At 48.9% G+C, this 16,612-nt stretch overlaps 2 protein-coding genes across 2 annotated transcripts in view; both read left to right on the forward strand.

The window, feature by feature from the left end:
• LOC135909096 (uncharacterized) overlaps positions 1-6,703 on the forward strand; it is a 37,722-nt gene extending 31,019 nt beyond the window's left edge. Inside the window, exons 2-3 of the mRNA XM_065440931.1 lie at positions 4,537-4,656; positions 6,473-6,703. Coding sequence (XP_065297003.1) covers positions 4,537-4,656; positions 6,473-6,502 — 150 coding nt within the window. The 3' untranslated portion in view covers positions 6,503-6,703. The remainder of the gene's footprint in view (positions 1-4,536; positions 4,657-6,472) is intronic.
• A 9,293-nt stretch (positions 6,704-15,996) lies between these two features.
• On the forward strand, positions 15,997-16,434 carry LOC139052471 (zinc finger Ran-binding domain-containing protein 2-like). The gene has a single exon (XM_070529587.1). The coding sequence runs from the start codon at positions 15,997-15,999 to the stop codon at positions 16,432-16,434; it is 438 nt and encodes a 145-aa protein (XP_070385688.1).
• Positions 16,435-16,612: the final 178 nt, after the last annotated feature.

Below are 16,612 nucleotides of genomic sequence, written 5' to 3' on the forward strand. Positions count from 1 at the left end.
TATCTGTATCATCATATTTTGCAATAATTTTTTAAAGGGAGGGCAAGTGCGTATTTAAATCGGAGCGTAACTGACTGCAAGGAGAGCTATCCTCAACGGAAAGGCGGAAGGAGTCAAACACACTTGGGCGTTATTCTAACGTATGGCGACTTGATCATCGGCATTAAACAATTCGCGGAAATGATTTAGGTGCGGTAAAGCAAGATTCTAAAGAATCAGATCCTTTTAGAGCGGAGACAGTTGATGAATACGATGGCTCCAATTATGACACGCGGGAATCTGTGGCATCCCGTCTATCATTAACACATATTTCTGCAACTTGTCTAGGTTGCGAGTCATTTCTTCCCGTAGACCAAGCAAGGCCGCAGATATGTGCTGGGGCTATCGCTGGCCGAACCCTTGCCTGTATTGCCACTTGAAGCAGAGCATGCTTCTTTCTTTCAGCCAGGTGTACTATTCGAACGTGTTAAGCTTGCTGTCAGACTGGTTAGATCGCTAGGGATTAAATGACTGTGCAGGCTGCTGTGGGCCAGTATGGATCTCATCATCTCGACATAAGAGAAGCTGTAGCGGGAAATATAGAGCACTCGAAAGGCGGGAAAACATACTGCGTGGGCAAGGCAGCAACCGCAGACAGTGATCATCAAATCGAAAACAATAATTGCAATAACATACCTGAGTAAACAAGAGCATACGATTAGATACATTGTCGATCGAGCCATTGTCTTGCCCACTGAAGCTAGGGGCCGCGGTAAGACATTTGGAGCGTTTATTCAATGACGTCATGGGCACGTGAACACCCATGAATCGACCATCGCAGGTGACGCGATAAAGGCGAGAGGCGACGAGCACGCCAGCACCTCGACAGGTATGCTGCTGCGCGAGCCGAGGCTGTCACGCGCTTGGGTGCCAGGGCAGTCAATGACCAATAGATCGTGAGCCGCTGAAGGCGAATGTTGTTCTGGCATTGTTGCGGTTGCATGGCGCGTGGAATTGTTGAAATCGGGAAGAGAGGCAGGGGCGTCAAATACGAGACCAGGAAAGCAGCAGTTTTGGCAAAGCAATTTGCTAAATAACGGTATTCATAACTGCGGGTCGGCCTACTTGGAACAGATTCATCTTAAAACTTTTTGTGCGCAAACATACCGGGACGTAGAATAGAAGAAACACAAGGACAAGCGCTTTCTAACAACTGGTTTTATTTTTGAAGAACCACCTGCTTATATACCCACAGATCTGCGCGATGTAGTCAATAGAGCACGCCTATAGCGCATATAATACACACAGATCTGCGCGATCAAGACAAGAGAGCACGTCTATAGTACATATAACGCTTCTGAAAAAAAGACGTGGACCAAAGCCACCCGGTCAACATAAAAATATTAAGGTGCATGAAACACCCACTTACGATAAAATGCGTTAAAGAGGTCATGATAGAAGTGAACTTTCTTTATCCAACAATGAAACAGAAGGATGGCTGATGCATTTTTCTTTTTGTTTTTCAATCCAGTGTGCTTCCGCAATTTCCCTTGCGGTTTGATTCCTATGTCTATACAAAATGTCGGTGCTACTAAGACAAGGTGAGCAATCATGTTCTTGGCAATGCATTGCCAAATGCGTACTGGGGCGACCTTTCAGAATGGACAGCTGTTCCCTTAACCTCGTGTTAAGGCATCTTGCAGTCTGCTGTACGTACACATGACCACACGTCATAGGGACCTGATAAACAACGTTCTTCGCGCATTGAACAAATTGGTTCTTGCGCGGATGTTTAACACTACATTGTTTCTTCACATCATCCTTTCTTTCGAACTTATTTTAAACCTTAGAGCACACACCACCTATTTTGTTTTTCGCCGAAAATACCACTTTTACTGCGTACCTACCAGCCACCTTTTTATGTCTGTGTGAAAGGCCGTGCACATACGGAATCACTGAAATATTGGAAGGTACATCCTTCTGCCTTTGATTCTTTTCGCATTGTCCTTTATCCTATTTGAGTTTTTTCATTAGTCTAGCGCACGGCGCCAGCATCACAGCGAGCGGGAATCCCAGCCTTTATCAACCTATCAACTTGCTTAAATAATGCAATCTTTACAGTGTGGTCACATGAATTCGATAACGCTGACCGGAAACATGAAAAGACTATGCCATTCTTCACAAGCCTGGAGTGGTTTGAGGCATAGTTCCTTAGCGGGTTTCCAGCTCGGGGTGAGAATGACCAACACACATGTTTCGGTAGGAATTCTAACTTGACATCAAGAAATTGTAGCTATTATCTACAGGTACTTCAGAAGCAAATGTTAAGCCCTTGCCGAGAAAATTGAAGGCTTCTACAACCCTATTCCTGATAGCACCCTTGTCTACATGACAGCCTAAAATCAAGTAGTCATCGACATATCTGTATACCTTATTTACTACATCTAAATCTCTGGCCAACTCTCTGTCTATGCTTCCCCCCCAAATAATCCTCATAATCCTCATAATCAAAAAGTGGTTTTGGCACGTAAAACCCCAAATATTATAAATTCCCCCCCAAAATGCTACTTAGGATGGGAGCTACCTTTGACCCGATGCACACACCCCTTGCTTGTATATACGTTTCATCGCAGAATCCTAGATGTGTATTCGTTATATAAATATGCAGAAGTTCAAGGAAGGATTCAACGGCCATGCCGCACGTGTTGCAGAATGACACTTCGTCATTCTCATTTGTTATGCAATCTTTAACACTACACATTAGGGACCCATGCGGTAAGGAATAGCAGAGATGTTGACCATATATGCTGAATCCCCAGCTGCAGCTTGTCTTATCTGATGCCAGAAAAGTCACAAGGCCTTCCGAGTTTTTCAATAAGTACGGATCCTGTACTTCTAAGGAATTCAACATATTTTGCAGGAACTCCGCGACCATAACCTGCCAACACCCTCATTCGAACACAATTGGCCTAAACGGAATTCCTTGCTTGTGGGTTTTTGGTGTAAAAAATATCTCCAATTTCATTCCTTTTGAGTTCTTTACATCTGGCGCAAGCTTTTCTTGGTCACATTTTTCAATAGGTCCACCACCTTCTTTTTTACGTTTTCTACATTCCCGTCACATTTCTTAAAGCACTTGTTCACCGCTAGCAAACCTTTTCTAAATAACAATCATTTGGTAAAACAACCAGAAAGCCTTCCATGTCTGCTTGAACAACACGCAGATTATTCTCAGCAAAATTCTTAGCAGTCCTATCAACATTGGGTCTGGATCTATCGCTTACCGAAGCTTTGGCCACCACGTGCACACATTACACCACACATCGTTCTTTTTCTTTCTCTGGTACACTCCTAGCAATGCCCCTTGTAAGTGCTAACCTGTCGACGATGTCGATCCTTGGTTCCACGCAGAACTTCGGCCCCAACTTTAGTACCTGTTGATGCCGTTCTTTCACCCTTGCACCGCCTAGTAATAGAAGGCGTCCCTCTGGCACTTCCTTTTCTTCTTCTTCGGCAATTTTCGACGAACATCGTTCCAAATAGCCTCAGTCACAATATTTGCCTGTCTGCACCAGTCTCGAAAAGCCTTCACGTTGGAAAGACCATCGGCAGCAGACGAGCAGGCCACCTTTAGACATTCGTTGAAATGTCTAACCTGTCTCCGGCTCTCTGATCGCAAGATCTTGATCATTCTTCTCCAGTGTCCTGCAGACGAGGGCAACCATCCGGTCACCAACAACACCTCATCAGGGCATTCCCTAAGTTTCAGGACCCAGCTTAACACCCGTGCTCTGCACTCACTGACCGCGATAATAGGCACCAGAATTGCTGGGTTGCTTAAGCTATAGTTCGGACCAGTAGAAAGAGGGCCGGGAAAACTAGAAATGAACTAAAGCATAACTGCGAGTTGGCTTAGTTGGAACAGATTCATCTTAAAACTTTTTGTGCGCAAACATACATTAACAGATACATTAACACGAGGTTAAGGGAACACTTGTCCAGTCTGAAAGGTCGCCCCAGTACGCATTTGGCAATGCATTGCCAAGAACATGATTGCTCACCTTGTCTTAGTAGCACCGATATTTTGTATAGGCTTAGGAATCAAACCACGAGGGTAATTGTGGAAGCACACTCGATTGAAAAACAAAAAGAAAAATGCATCAGCCATCCTTCTGTTTCATTGTTGGATAAAGAAAATTCACTTAAATCATCACATCTTTAACGCATTTTATCTTAAGTGGTTGTTTCATGCACCTTACTGTTTTTATGTTGACCGGGTGGCTTTGGTTGAAGTCTTTTTATCACAAGTGTTATATGTACTATAGACGTGTTCTCTTGACTTGATCGCGCAGATATGTGTGTATTACATGCGCTATAGGCGTGTCCTGTTGACTAGATCGCGCAGATCTGTGGGCATTTAATCAGGTTGTTCTTCAAAAATAAAACCGGTTGTTAGAAAGTGCTTGTCTTTGTGTTTCTTCTATCCAAAGTCCCTGTTTGTTTGCGCACAAAAAGTTTTAAGATCAACGGAATTCATTAGGCATGTTGTCCATCCAGCCGCCGGTGTTAGAACTTCCACCTGTTGTTACGGGGACAGAGTTCCGGCGACCATCAGCAGCGTCTGCTTGGAGTTGGAAGCAGGTTGACCATCGGAGAGTGTCCGGCAGGGAAGACGAGGTATGTGAAAATAAATAACAGAAGTTTAATACATCCTTACGGATGAGCGGTGCGCTTCAAGGCAAAATGTAAAGGCACGTTTGACGTGTGTGCTCCTGGACGGAAAGGCAGAGAGAATGTGTTCTTGGCATCTCGCTGGCCTTTTCACACCATTACACCATCCGTGCAACCTCCTTATCTCTTGCTTCCTGGTAGAGGGCCTTGTCAGCGCACCGGTTAAACCACAAAGAGGAATGCGGAGAGAAACCACTGCCTGGCCTAGAGGTAGTGAGCATAGGTCACGTCGCGTCAACGCACTGGTCAACTCACACAGAAGAATTCGGAGACAAACCACTCCTCGTCGTAGAGGGGGTGGACGTAGGGAAAAGGAGAGTATGTAATATCCCGTCGCACACACTTGACGTTCTAGTGTTTTCATTTTGACGAGCATGGCCATTAGGCCGAGTCTCAGGCGCTTGGCATCCGTTGCATTCACTGCCGCACACAGTAACCGTAACACTGACATGATACATGCTCGAGGCATATCTCCGGTATGTGAGACGCCGCAAAGGGGGACTCCAAATTAACCTTCACCATGTGGGAGTCCTCATAGTGCCGCCTACGCACGGTGCACGCGCGTTTTTGCAAATCGCCTCAAGTGAAATGCGGCCGCCGACGTTCAAAATCACCTCTTTCATGTCCAGTCGCTGTCCTCTGCCGCTCGCCGCCGGAACAGCGTTGGAATTATTCCGGGTCTTTCGGCGTTCAATTTGTGTACTTGTGCCCATGTTAGGTGCGCATAGGTTGTGCGTTTTGTTGATCGCGATTAAATATTTTCACATTTTTCTGGACAACATGTCGTTCCGGAAAGACATGCAGCACATGCCGACTACTGGGTGAGAAGGACTGAGTTCGGTGTTGTGCAAACAGTGCGGCGATAAACGCACACCGAGTTCAAAAGGTGGGCGTTATTCTATGATGCTTTTTGACCAAAATCACAATCGTAGTGAGTTCATTGGTCACTATCGTTGCTAAATTGTAAAGGTAATGCATCGAACGATATCTAATCTAAAAGTTCCTTTCTTATTTTACTCTTGCGTAATGTACCACATTCTGATTTAAATTGGATCAGCGTCGATCAGCAGACGTCCATGCATATGTAGCGGGCTGCGTGTCAAAGCAGTTTACTTCGACAAGAAGCGTTTGGTTCATGCAGAGCGCATAATGGCGCTTCGTACTACTCGTCCCTCTGGTGCATAGCGTTTATATAACTATACCGCTATAGGAAAATCTGAAAAAAATTGTGACAAACGCCGCAGGCGGCTGTCATGATTCAATATATCGTAGTGTACAGCACAATTATACTCGAAATAACTCATAAAAATCTAATATGACGCTATAAGTACGCAAAACACAGTGTAAAATTAAGCTTCTTCTGGAGTGAGTGTTAGCTCGACAATTGTAGGCCAGCTGTGGGGACGTCATCATTCATAGCACTCGGCTTGACTGGACTCAAATATGACACGTGGCCCGAGTGTATGCAGGGCAAGTAATATTGCTTCTGTGAATTTTTCACAAAGGAGAAACAGCTATAAAAAATTTGGTCTGCATGAGTGTTCGCCTTTGCAGGCGCCTTAACTGGATGGCACCACTGAATCATAGCGGCTCTGGATCACGCGTTTCCGCTCAATCGCACATCTAAACATGCGCGTATACTGGTTATTCGTACTTGGTTGTTCGTACTGAGGAACGCATGTTCACTCGTACTGACGTTACAAAAGAATATTTGTTAAATTCCGTGAGTCACATTATGTAACGTTATTATTCCTACTTTCAGCTTACGTTGCGCAGGTGTCTGTGCAACTGATGTATATTCCCGGTGCTCTTATGGTTGCCTAGTCCATGGATGGCAGCAATGGAGACGGCTTCCTCTTAAGGTCTGAACGTGAACACCGTGAAGGCAACACGGGACGCAAATGAGACGGAACAAGCGCCGTCATTCATCTTTCGATGCTTTCATCTACAGCTTGTTTTACTAAACCAATGGTCTGCGGTGTAAAGTATAAGTAATATTGATGAACGATTAATCGATTAAAGGTAACCCGCAAAACGACTGATCGTCATCGATGTCCACCTTTCCTTAAATCTACTTCATCTATTAGACATGTTCGATTAATCGTTTTCAAGAGTTTGACAGGAGTGGCGGGAATCATACTAGAATGGCTGAGCACGAGCAGTGACTGTGCGTCTGCGATAGAACGATTGTTGACTTTTTTTTACAATCCCGAGTGATTCCGAGCCGAGCTCTTCCCCTCTCTTCCCCCACATGCCCCCATGTTGCCCGAAGGCGGAAGTTTGAAATATCTTCCCAAATTCATTGTTTAGTCGCACTACGTGATTTGCCTGGTGAATATTCACGGTGCTGCATTGCGTAGATTTTTATTAACAACAAGTTAAAAAAAAGAAACCGCCGGAGGCATACTATTTCATTTTGGGCAAAGTAATAATTTTGACTGCAATCTGAAGGACTAAGTGAAAAGCCTTGTTAGGACTTTGCACCGCTGCACCACTATTACGACTTTGTGGTCCCGTAGCACTCGTCACCCGTTTCGTGACAGAGCGTTGGTAGCGAAGACTCCGAGCCAGGCGTCGATGAGAATAACAAAAGGGACTTTATACACTATATACAGGTCATTATACAGGACATGAACGGGTCGGCACGGGGGCCGAGATCTCACAGCAAACGCGACTGTTCCCGCGCGGCGACGTCCGGCGAAAACGCGTGACACATCTCACCCCAGTCGGGAGCGGCACTGTCTCCCGGTGGGTCGGCGGATGCGGTTTTTCAGGCGGCGCGCCGCGTCTTTTATAATCCCCGAGGAGCCATTGTCACTCAAACGGCCCAATACAAAGTCAGCACTCGACGGTCGTCCGAGAGGTTCAACCAGCGACCGCGCTGGCCACCCGGTTCAAAGTTCGCGCGCGCGGTGACCTCCACGCAAAAGGAGGTGCGCCGCCGGGCTGTCTGGCACTCGCTGACACGTCTGAACACGTTGCCTGCCGATGCTTCTCCCGCAGGACACCGCTGCCTGACGGCTCAGCATCTTGACCTGTGAAGGGAGAATTTGGGCGCTCGCAGGATAAATTCTGCATCTTGCAGAATTCTTGCAGAATTGCAGAATCTTGCAGAATTCTGCATCTAGCAGAACAGCATCCCCGCCCTCAGATAAGGCGCCGGGAAGACGAGCTGCCTCCACGTGGCTCGGATGCCAGGCGCGCATGTTCGTCAGGCTCGTCCAAGTTCACGTCCAGTGTCGGGATGCCAGGTAACTTCACGTGCCCAGGTCCGACTCGCCAGGACAGCAGCTCTGCTCACCGCGTTGTCGCCAAGGCATCTCGACCAGCTCCGCTCGGGTCGTTCCTAAGCCATTGCTTCTCGCCACTGGTCCCGGTTGGTCGTTCTGCAGCTTGCAAAACCAACCGGCAAAAGGCAACACCTAACACGAACAAGTGCCCTCTGTCTCCCGTCAAACACCAGACAAGGCCATAATCCAAATCAACCTAACTAAATTGCTATCCCCTTTTTGCTCCCGCTGCAACAAGAGGCAGGTGTACGATCTAGTACACAAGGCTCAAACAACCAGTTTTCAAATTAACAACACAACAAAATACAAACAATTAATAATCAGCAATAATAATGACAAATAGAATGGTCCCCTTGAAATTGCTTGGACCTAAAACATGCTACTGAGGAAGCAAATGAGGTCATTCAATTTTACCCCGATCTCCCTGTGAACAGGACAGGTCGTCGCGAAGTAAGAGGAGGTAATTAACGAGCAGGAACGAGTAGGCCACTGAAGGAAGCGAGGCCTAGAATGCACGACTTAAAGCATCTGCGTTCGCGTTCAACTTTCCCTTCTTATAACGGACAACGAGGCTGTGCTGCTGGAGGGTCATGCTCCATCTCAGCAGACGGCCGCTTTTAGAGGACATGCTACTTAACCAAGTTAGAGAGCAATGGTCTGTTTCCACAACAAACTTAGAACCGGAGACATAACAAGCCAGCTTCTGAACGGCCCACACAATGCAGGCGCACTCTTTCTCAGAGGGGCTGTATGCCTCTTCTCTACAACTTAGTTTGCGACTTAAATACAAAATTGGTCGTTCATGACCACTAGCATCTTCTTGGCATAGTACCGCTCCCATGCCGCGATCACTCGCGTCGCATTGAATGATGAAACCTTTCGAAAAGTCTGGTGCCGTCAGAACCGGCTTATGGCTTAATGCTCGCTTCAGCATTTGGAACGCATTTTCTTTCTTTGAGTCCCACGTCACCTTAACGGGCTCCGACTTGCGAAATGCGTCGGTTAGCGGGCTGGCAAGGTCAGAGTAGTCTCTCACATAGTGTTGGTAATATCCAGCTAAACCTAAAAAGGCCCGTATATCCGTCTTCGTGGTTGGCCGGGGATAGTTCACAATAGCAGCTACCTTGATGTCGGACGGTCTACGCCGGCCGCGCCCCACTACATGGCCCAAATAAGTCACTTCACCGCAACCTAGGTGACATTTAGCTGGTTTCACAGTAAGACCTGTCTTTTTCAACCGGCTCAACACGACTCGCAAGTGCTCCAGATGTGATTCCCAAGTGTCCGAAAATATGGCAACATCATCGAGGTACGGCAATGCGAACTCGCCTAAACCATGAAGCACTCTGTCCATCAGGCTAGAGAAACAATACGGCTAGTTTTTGAGGCCGAAGCTCAACATGAGTGGCCGGAATGTTCCAAGCGGGGAAACGAAGGCGGCATAGCGGCTAGCCCGTTCCGTAAGGGGTACCTGCCAATAGCCTCGCACGAGATCCAGGGTAGATATATAATTTGCCTTCGACACTGTCTCTACCCTTTCTTCCAGGTTCGGTATCGGATATGTCTGATCTCGGGTTATCGCGTTCAGACGCCGATAATCGACACATGGCCTCGGATCTTTTCCTGGAGCCTGGACTAGTATCAAGGGCGACATGTAGTCGCTCTCACTTGGTACTATAACCCCCAAGTCACGCATGCGCTGAATCTCCTCAGCCATGATTTTTTTCTGCACGGGCGAACAACGGTACGGTTTACTGCGGATCGGTTGATCAGAGGTTAACTCGATGTCATGCTCTAGGACCGTCGTTGTTCCGAGACGGTTCGAAAAAAACCTCCCTAAACTCTGAAACTATTCCCTTTAGATCCTCCTTTTGGGCGGCACTTAGACGCGCTTCCAACGTCAGCTGTTCCACCACTAGCTCTAAACCACATACCTTCATATCAGCCGTCGTAAGGATTTCGGCCCCTTCCTCATCGTCAGCATTTATCGTCATGCTTATAATCGCGCGACGCTGAATGTAGGGTTTCATCAAGTTACTGTGGTAAATTTTGTTGGGCCGTTTCCCTAATTTAACTTCGTAGTTGGTATCGGAAAGCTTAGTTACAACCTTTGCGGGCCCCTCCCAATGAACCTCGAGCTTGTTTTTTTTCGACGCTCGCAGCAACATCACTTGGCTACCTTCCTCGAAGGTGCGTTTTTTTGCTGACATGTAGTAGTATTCCTTTGACAAGGTTTTCGCCGCCTTCATGTGGCTCTCTACAAGATCTTTGGTTTTCCCGAGCCTCTGGAGGAGGTCGAGGACCTACGAGACTACATTTGGGTCGTCGTCACTGCCTTCCCAAGACTCTCGCAGCATACGCAACGGAGTTCTTAGGCTCCGGCCATATACAAGCTCCGCGGGGCTAAAGCCGGTGCTCTCATGGGGAGCCGATCTCAAGGCGAACATAGCGGCGGGAATGCAGGCCTCCCAGTCACAGTGACGCTCAAAGCACAGGGCTCTCAATATTCGCTTCAGCACCGAGTGCATACGCTCTACTGGGTGTTAGATTGCGGGTGATGGATGGAGCTGTGCACTACCTTAATGCCACATCTTTCCAAAAAAGTAGAAGTTAGGCAGCTGGTGAAGACGCTGCCATTGTCGCCCTGAATCTCGGAAGGGAACCCAATGCGTGCGAACATTGAGAGCAGAGCGTCCACGACCTGGGAGGAATTTAGCTCCTTAAGAGGTACTGCCTCGGGGAACTTGGTCGCGACACACAGGGTGGTCAGAACATACCTACAACCGTTCATTGATGCTGGCAGAGGGCCTACAATATCGATTACTAGCCGCCGGAAAGGTTCGGATATGACTGGCACCAACTTCATCGGTGCCTTCCACTTGTCAGTGGATTTGCCAATTCTCTGGCAGGTGTCGCAAGAGCGCACGAATAGTTCGACATCCTTCATACAATACGGCCAATAAAACTCCAGAGCCATTCTAGCCTTGGTCTTTTTCAAGCCAAGATGCCCTGCCCACGCATTTTCGTGCGCGAGTTCCAGTAACTGTCGGCGATATTTCCGAGGAATCAGAAGCTGTTCATATTTGCGACCCTGCTTATCCCTGTAGCGGTGGTACAATAAGCCCGATTCCTCGTAAAATGAAACCCTCTTTTTTTTTTCACTCCCAGTTTGACGCTCTTCATCAGATCGGCTATTGAACAGTCTTCCTTTTGCTCGCGAATCAGAGTTTCTCTTTCAACTGCAGCCAGCTCCTGCCAGCTGGCGGAAACTGCGGCGTCGTGTCCTTATCGCGGCTACCATGGGACGCGTCACTCCCAGTCACTTCCAGGACACGCTCGACCAGGCCAGCCTCCGAGCTCTGCCTCTCCCGTGCCTGCTCGCCACTCAAGTTACCTTGATCAGTCCGTGTGCCGCACCGCTGTTTGCTCACCGACTCAAAGTCAAGTTCCCTCGACAGCTGGCGCGCTTTGGATCGCGTGAGGGCCATGTACGCCACGTCGGCAAAGAATGATTTGCCCTGATCCTTCAGCAGCTGCTCCGAGCTATTTGAGAAGAGGTAGGGAAAGTGCTCCGGGAGGGCGGCAGACACAGCGGCTTCTGTGTTAAGTTTCCGAAACTCTCCTTCAATGGTAACCGTTGCGATCGGTAAACAGACACTCTCCTCCTCGGCCACTTGCCCTATCCAAGCGCACTCTCCCGTAAAATCACTCGAGGAGACGAAAGACGTCCATAGTTGCTGCAGAGTCTCGAAGTGCTCGGCACTTCTTGCCGTTTACCTTAATTTCCCGCATATATGGCTCCAATAGTCGTATGTTTTTGTTAGTTTCCCGTATTGTTGCAAAAGCAATTTTCTCTGGGCAGCTCGCAGCGATGTGCCCTTGCCTTTTGCAATTGTAGCAAGTTAACGGCTTCCGTTTTTCAAAAGAACGCGTCGTATCGTTTCGCTGCTTGGGACCATCGTTAGCATTCTGAGATGCATTCTGTCCTTCCCTTAAAGTTTCTTTGGTAAGGGACTCGTCTTACCGAAACTCGCCACGCGTGATTTGCTTCCGTTCGTCGGTCTTCCCGGAAAACCCATCTCTCCTATCTGCTTTTTCTACGCGCACTGCCTTGCTGTGCAAGCTGCGGCGGGTGTAATACTCTTCCGCTAACTCTGCTGCCTTGTTTAGCTTAACCTCCTTTAGCCTATCTTGCAGCCAGAGCCTGACATCCTCATCAATGCAACGGTAGAACTGCTCCAACGCGATGCATTCGACGATTTTGTCGCGGTCGTCGTAAACCTCTTCGCCCTTCAGCCATTCCACCAGGTCGACTTTTAGACGAAACGCGAAGTCAACATTCGACTCCTTGCCCTTTTTTGCATACCGGAACCTCTGCCGGAAAGCTTCGGGCGACAATTTGTACTTCCACAGTAGCGCTTCCTTCACATCACTGTAGCTCTCAAACGGCTCTTTCGATAAGCAAGTTATTACGTCTGATGCCTCCCCAGGAAGCAAGGCTAACAGATTCTGTGCCCAAAGAGATAGCTCAATGCTATTCCGTTCGCACACGTGCTCAAATTTCACGAGGTATTTGGCCATATCCTCTCCGACGACAAAGGGTGGAAGTTGATCGCGTATTCTTGGACCGTTAGAAGTGAGACTAGGCGCCGGCGAGCTATTTCGGGTCTCCAACTCTTTCATTTTAGGCTAGTGCTCACGACGCTCTCTCCTTTCCTCCTTTTCCTCTTCGCGACGTTCCTTTTCTCTCCTTTCCTGCTCGCAACGTTCCTTCTCCCTCTTTTCCTCCTCGCGACGTTCCTTTCTTTCCTTTCCTGCTCGCAACGTTCCTTCTCCTCCCTTTCCCGACGTTCATTAATATACGCCGAGGCCTCTGCGGCTTCTTCAGCCGTTACGTCCCCAGTCCTCATGACCTCAAGGATCGCATTCTTTCTTTTGGTTGAGCCCAACTCCTCACAAATTTCGAGAAGTTCCTTCACCTTGTACTTCTCCATCGTTCACACTGTCCTCCTGCTGTTTACCCTTTTTGAATATACCTGCCGTACGCTACTATAACACTGCTAGTAAGACATATGCAAGTATTTCACACACTGCCCTGTTTACCCCCCCAGCATCCCCTGGTTTTCAAAACACTCTTACTAGGCATGAAACACACAAGGTTATCACAATGCAACACCAAATCCTTCCCTAAGCTACTATAACCTGTGTCAGAGAAAGTCTGGTGTTTGAGGTAAACTTCAGGCACTCACCGCGCCGAGGTAGCCGATGCCGGTCAATCCCGTAGCTGCCATCCACTGTTAGGACTTTGCACCGCTGCACCACTATTACGACTTTGTGGTCCCGTAGCGCTCGTCACCCGTTTCGTGACAGAGCGTTGGCAGCGAAGACTCCGAGCCAGGCGTCGATGAGAATAACAAAAGGGACTTTATACACTATATACAGGTCATTATACAGGACATGAACGGGTCGGCACGGGGGCCGAGATCTCACAGCAAACGTGACTGTTCCCGCACGGTGACGTCCGGCGAAAACGCGTGACACATCTCAGCCCAGTCGGGAGCGGCACTGTCTCCCGGTGGGTCGGCGGATCCGGTTTTTCAGGCGGCGCGCCACGTCTTTTATAATCCCCGAGGAGCCATTGTCACTCAAACGGCCCAATACAAAGTCAGCACTCGGCGGTCGTCCGAGAGGTCCTACCAGCGACCGCGCTGGCCACGCGGTTCAAAGTTCGCGCGCGTGGTGACCTCCATGCAAAAGGAGGTGCGGCGCCGGGCTGTCTGGCACTCGCTGACACGTCTGAACACGTTGCCTGCCGATGCTTCTCCCGCAGGACACCGCTGCCTGACGGCTCAGCATCTTGACCTGTGAAGGGAGAATTTGGGCGCTCGCAGGATAAATTCTGCATCTTGCAGATTCGGAATCCGGGCTTGTGGTAATGGCACAACAGCCTCAAGCGATGCGTAGTGCTTAACGAATAGTATTTAAAAGAAACATGTCGTTTAAAGAAACAGTGACTTCTACCACAAATGTCCACACACTACGAAAGCGTGAAAAGGCTATGAACAAGCAAGCATTATTCACTAACAAAAGAGTTCAATGGGCAGAAACGACGGTGAAAGTGTGGCGATGGAGGTGCCTCTCACCGCCATTATATATCGCCGCAGTTTAGCATATTTTGCCCGCTTTGCCACACCAATAATATTGGCAGAAAATTTTTTTGATATCAGCCCAGTGTAACGTCACGTGCCCCAATACACAAGATACAGACGCTTTTGAATTTCGCGTCCATCCAAAAGCAGCCTCCGTGGCCCCGGGATTTGATATTTGATCCCGCGACCTCGTGCTTAGCAGCCCACCTCCACAGGCGCTAAGTCACCGCACAGGGTAAAAAGAAAAACGAAATTACAGAGCACCACCCACCGTTATGGTGAAGTTGAAAATAAATTGCAGGGGTTCCTGCTCTACGATTAACTTTCTGTTCGAATCGCTAACAATGTACTTGCGACAAGATTATCCTTCGAGAACATTTACAGCGTTGCGTCCCGTTTCGTGATCTTGACCAATACGCAGAGGCGATTTCTGCAACGTTTCAGTTTCCCAGCATAAACCTAAAAACAAAAACGGGACCGCTTGACCACCTATTAGTGCGTAAAAGTGTCGGATAATGGTGGCCGTGCTACCACCATGACCGTTCAGAGACGAAATCATTCATATCTATTTGCGTGATTGGTGAAAATTGCGCCTCCCTCATAACAACCATCATTCTGACCAATCACATAAGTGCAAGCGAATGGTTCGCATTTCAAGCTGTTATAAAATCATGCGCCGCAATATATGCCCCGAAATGAAATCCCGCCGTAGTCAACACCGAGACAATCAATTCTAAGTGGCCTCGTTTTAAGGCACAGGGAGGCTTTTTGTTCATTGAATATCTGTACCAGCAATCGTATCACATTTGACGAGAAGTATTGCTCGGTGATTATACGTGCATTACACGAGACAGTGTGTTGTTCTACTATAAAGTAGTAATAGGGTTGCCTTTGCATATGCATTATAATACATTCACACAGTGGAAGAAACCAATAATATAGACATATTCATAGAAAACGGTTTAAAATACAACAGCATAGATATCCAGTTCTTAAGCTTTACACGTATACATCAGTACAATTTTGTGTTAGAACAGTTCTGCACAGCTTCTATCTGCAACACGTGCGATTACGAAACGGCCGAGCACAATTCACACTTGTATCCCGCTCCGAAGCATCCGGAAATACTAAACATTTGGGTTAAAACAGACTGTTCATAAATGTGGCGTACTGTTTATGCGGTTTGTATTAACATCGCTAACCATTCCAAGCATTGGAATGCTGCGAAAGTGAGGGCTGCACGCTAGAAAATCGGCACTCCGAAAGAGAAAGGAGCCCAGCACTTCACGCGCCGTTCCACGGTGCTCGCGACTGCGGCTCGACTGGCCAGAGCAGCCTTGGTTGGATAGCGGCAGGCGGCCGTCATCGCACTGTGGGCGCGGCTGCTCTGGAAACCAGGCCTGCCACCCGATTCCCAGTCAGCCTCAAGGCGGATGCCAACGGCAGAGGTGCAGCGGGAGTGCGTGCCGACGGAGGAGCCAAGCCGAGGGAGTGCGCCGAGCTGTTGCCGCCATGACGGAGGAGGACAATTCAGCCAACAAGAATTCAGCCAACAAGACCACCCGGGCGAAGCGAAAGCCGGCTGCTGACGACGTTGGGGGCAGTCCATCTGAAGAGGCGCCCGTCGTCAAGCGGCCGCACGGGAAGGCTACCAAAGCCTACCAAAGGCGACCAAAGCCGTTGGTGTCTACACCAACGACGACGTCCAGGTCAGTGAAGCCGCAGCGCAGAAAGCCATCGCCACCAAGGCTCCTGATAAGACAAGAAAGGCCTCCGATGAACCGGCACCAGACGCCGACGTGAACGTCTTGTCCACCAGCAAGGGGCGCTCGCAAAAGGCCCCCAGAATGAGCGATACCTCTATGACCGCGGCCAAGGAAACCAAGCGTCGCCACCGCTGGCGTAGTCGCTCTTCCGGCAGCAGCAGCCACCATGCCACGAGGGGAAGGAGCCGTAGCAGATCCCGACACTCGTCCCGCAGTGGCCGAGGTGGCCGCAAGCACAGAGGCAGTCACCGGGGGCCGTTGACCACGGGATCGGAGAACACCCGCGGCAGAAAGAGGAGACGCAGCAAGAGCCGACGCCACCGCTCCGTGAGCAGTGGCGCGACCACCAAGAGTGGCAGACGCAAACAGCACCGCCGCGCCCGTAGCAGCCACTCGTCGTCGAGCCGTGGAGCTAGGCGGGTGAAGTCGAAGAAGGCGGCGAGAAGGTCCTCATCGAAATCACGGCGAGCCAAGTGGACGAGTGCTTCCAATCCCAATAAAAGTGGCGAGGGCAAGTGACATCACGTTGATCGCGGAAGGGCGCTGGTCACATTCAGTGACAATCGGCACTTGGGATTTGCATTGGCTCCACGTGGAAGATCGAATAATTGGAAGGGGTCATGAGTTCATTCGCGAACTCTTGTCTTGCGTCATTGGAAAGTGATTCAGAATAAATTTCTCGATGAAGGCGCTAAAG

This window comes from Dermacentor albipictus, unplaced genomic scaffold (assembly GCF_038994185.2).
Source record: "Dermacentor albipictus isolate Rhodes 1998 colony unplaced genomic scaffold, USDA_Dalb.pri_finalv2 scaffold_24, whole genome shotgun sequence".
NCBI lineage: Eukaryota > Metazoa > Arthropoda > Arachnida > Ixodida > Ixodidae > Dermacentor > Dermacentor albipictus.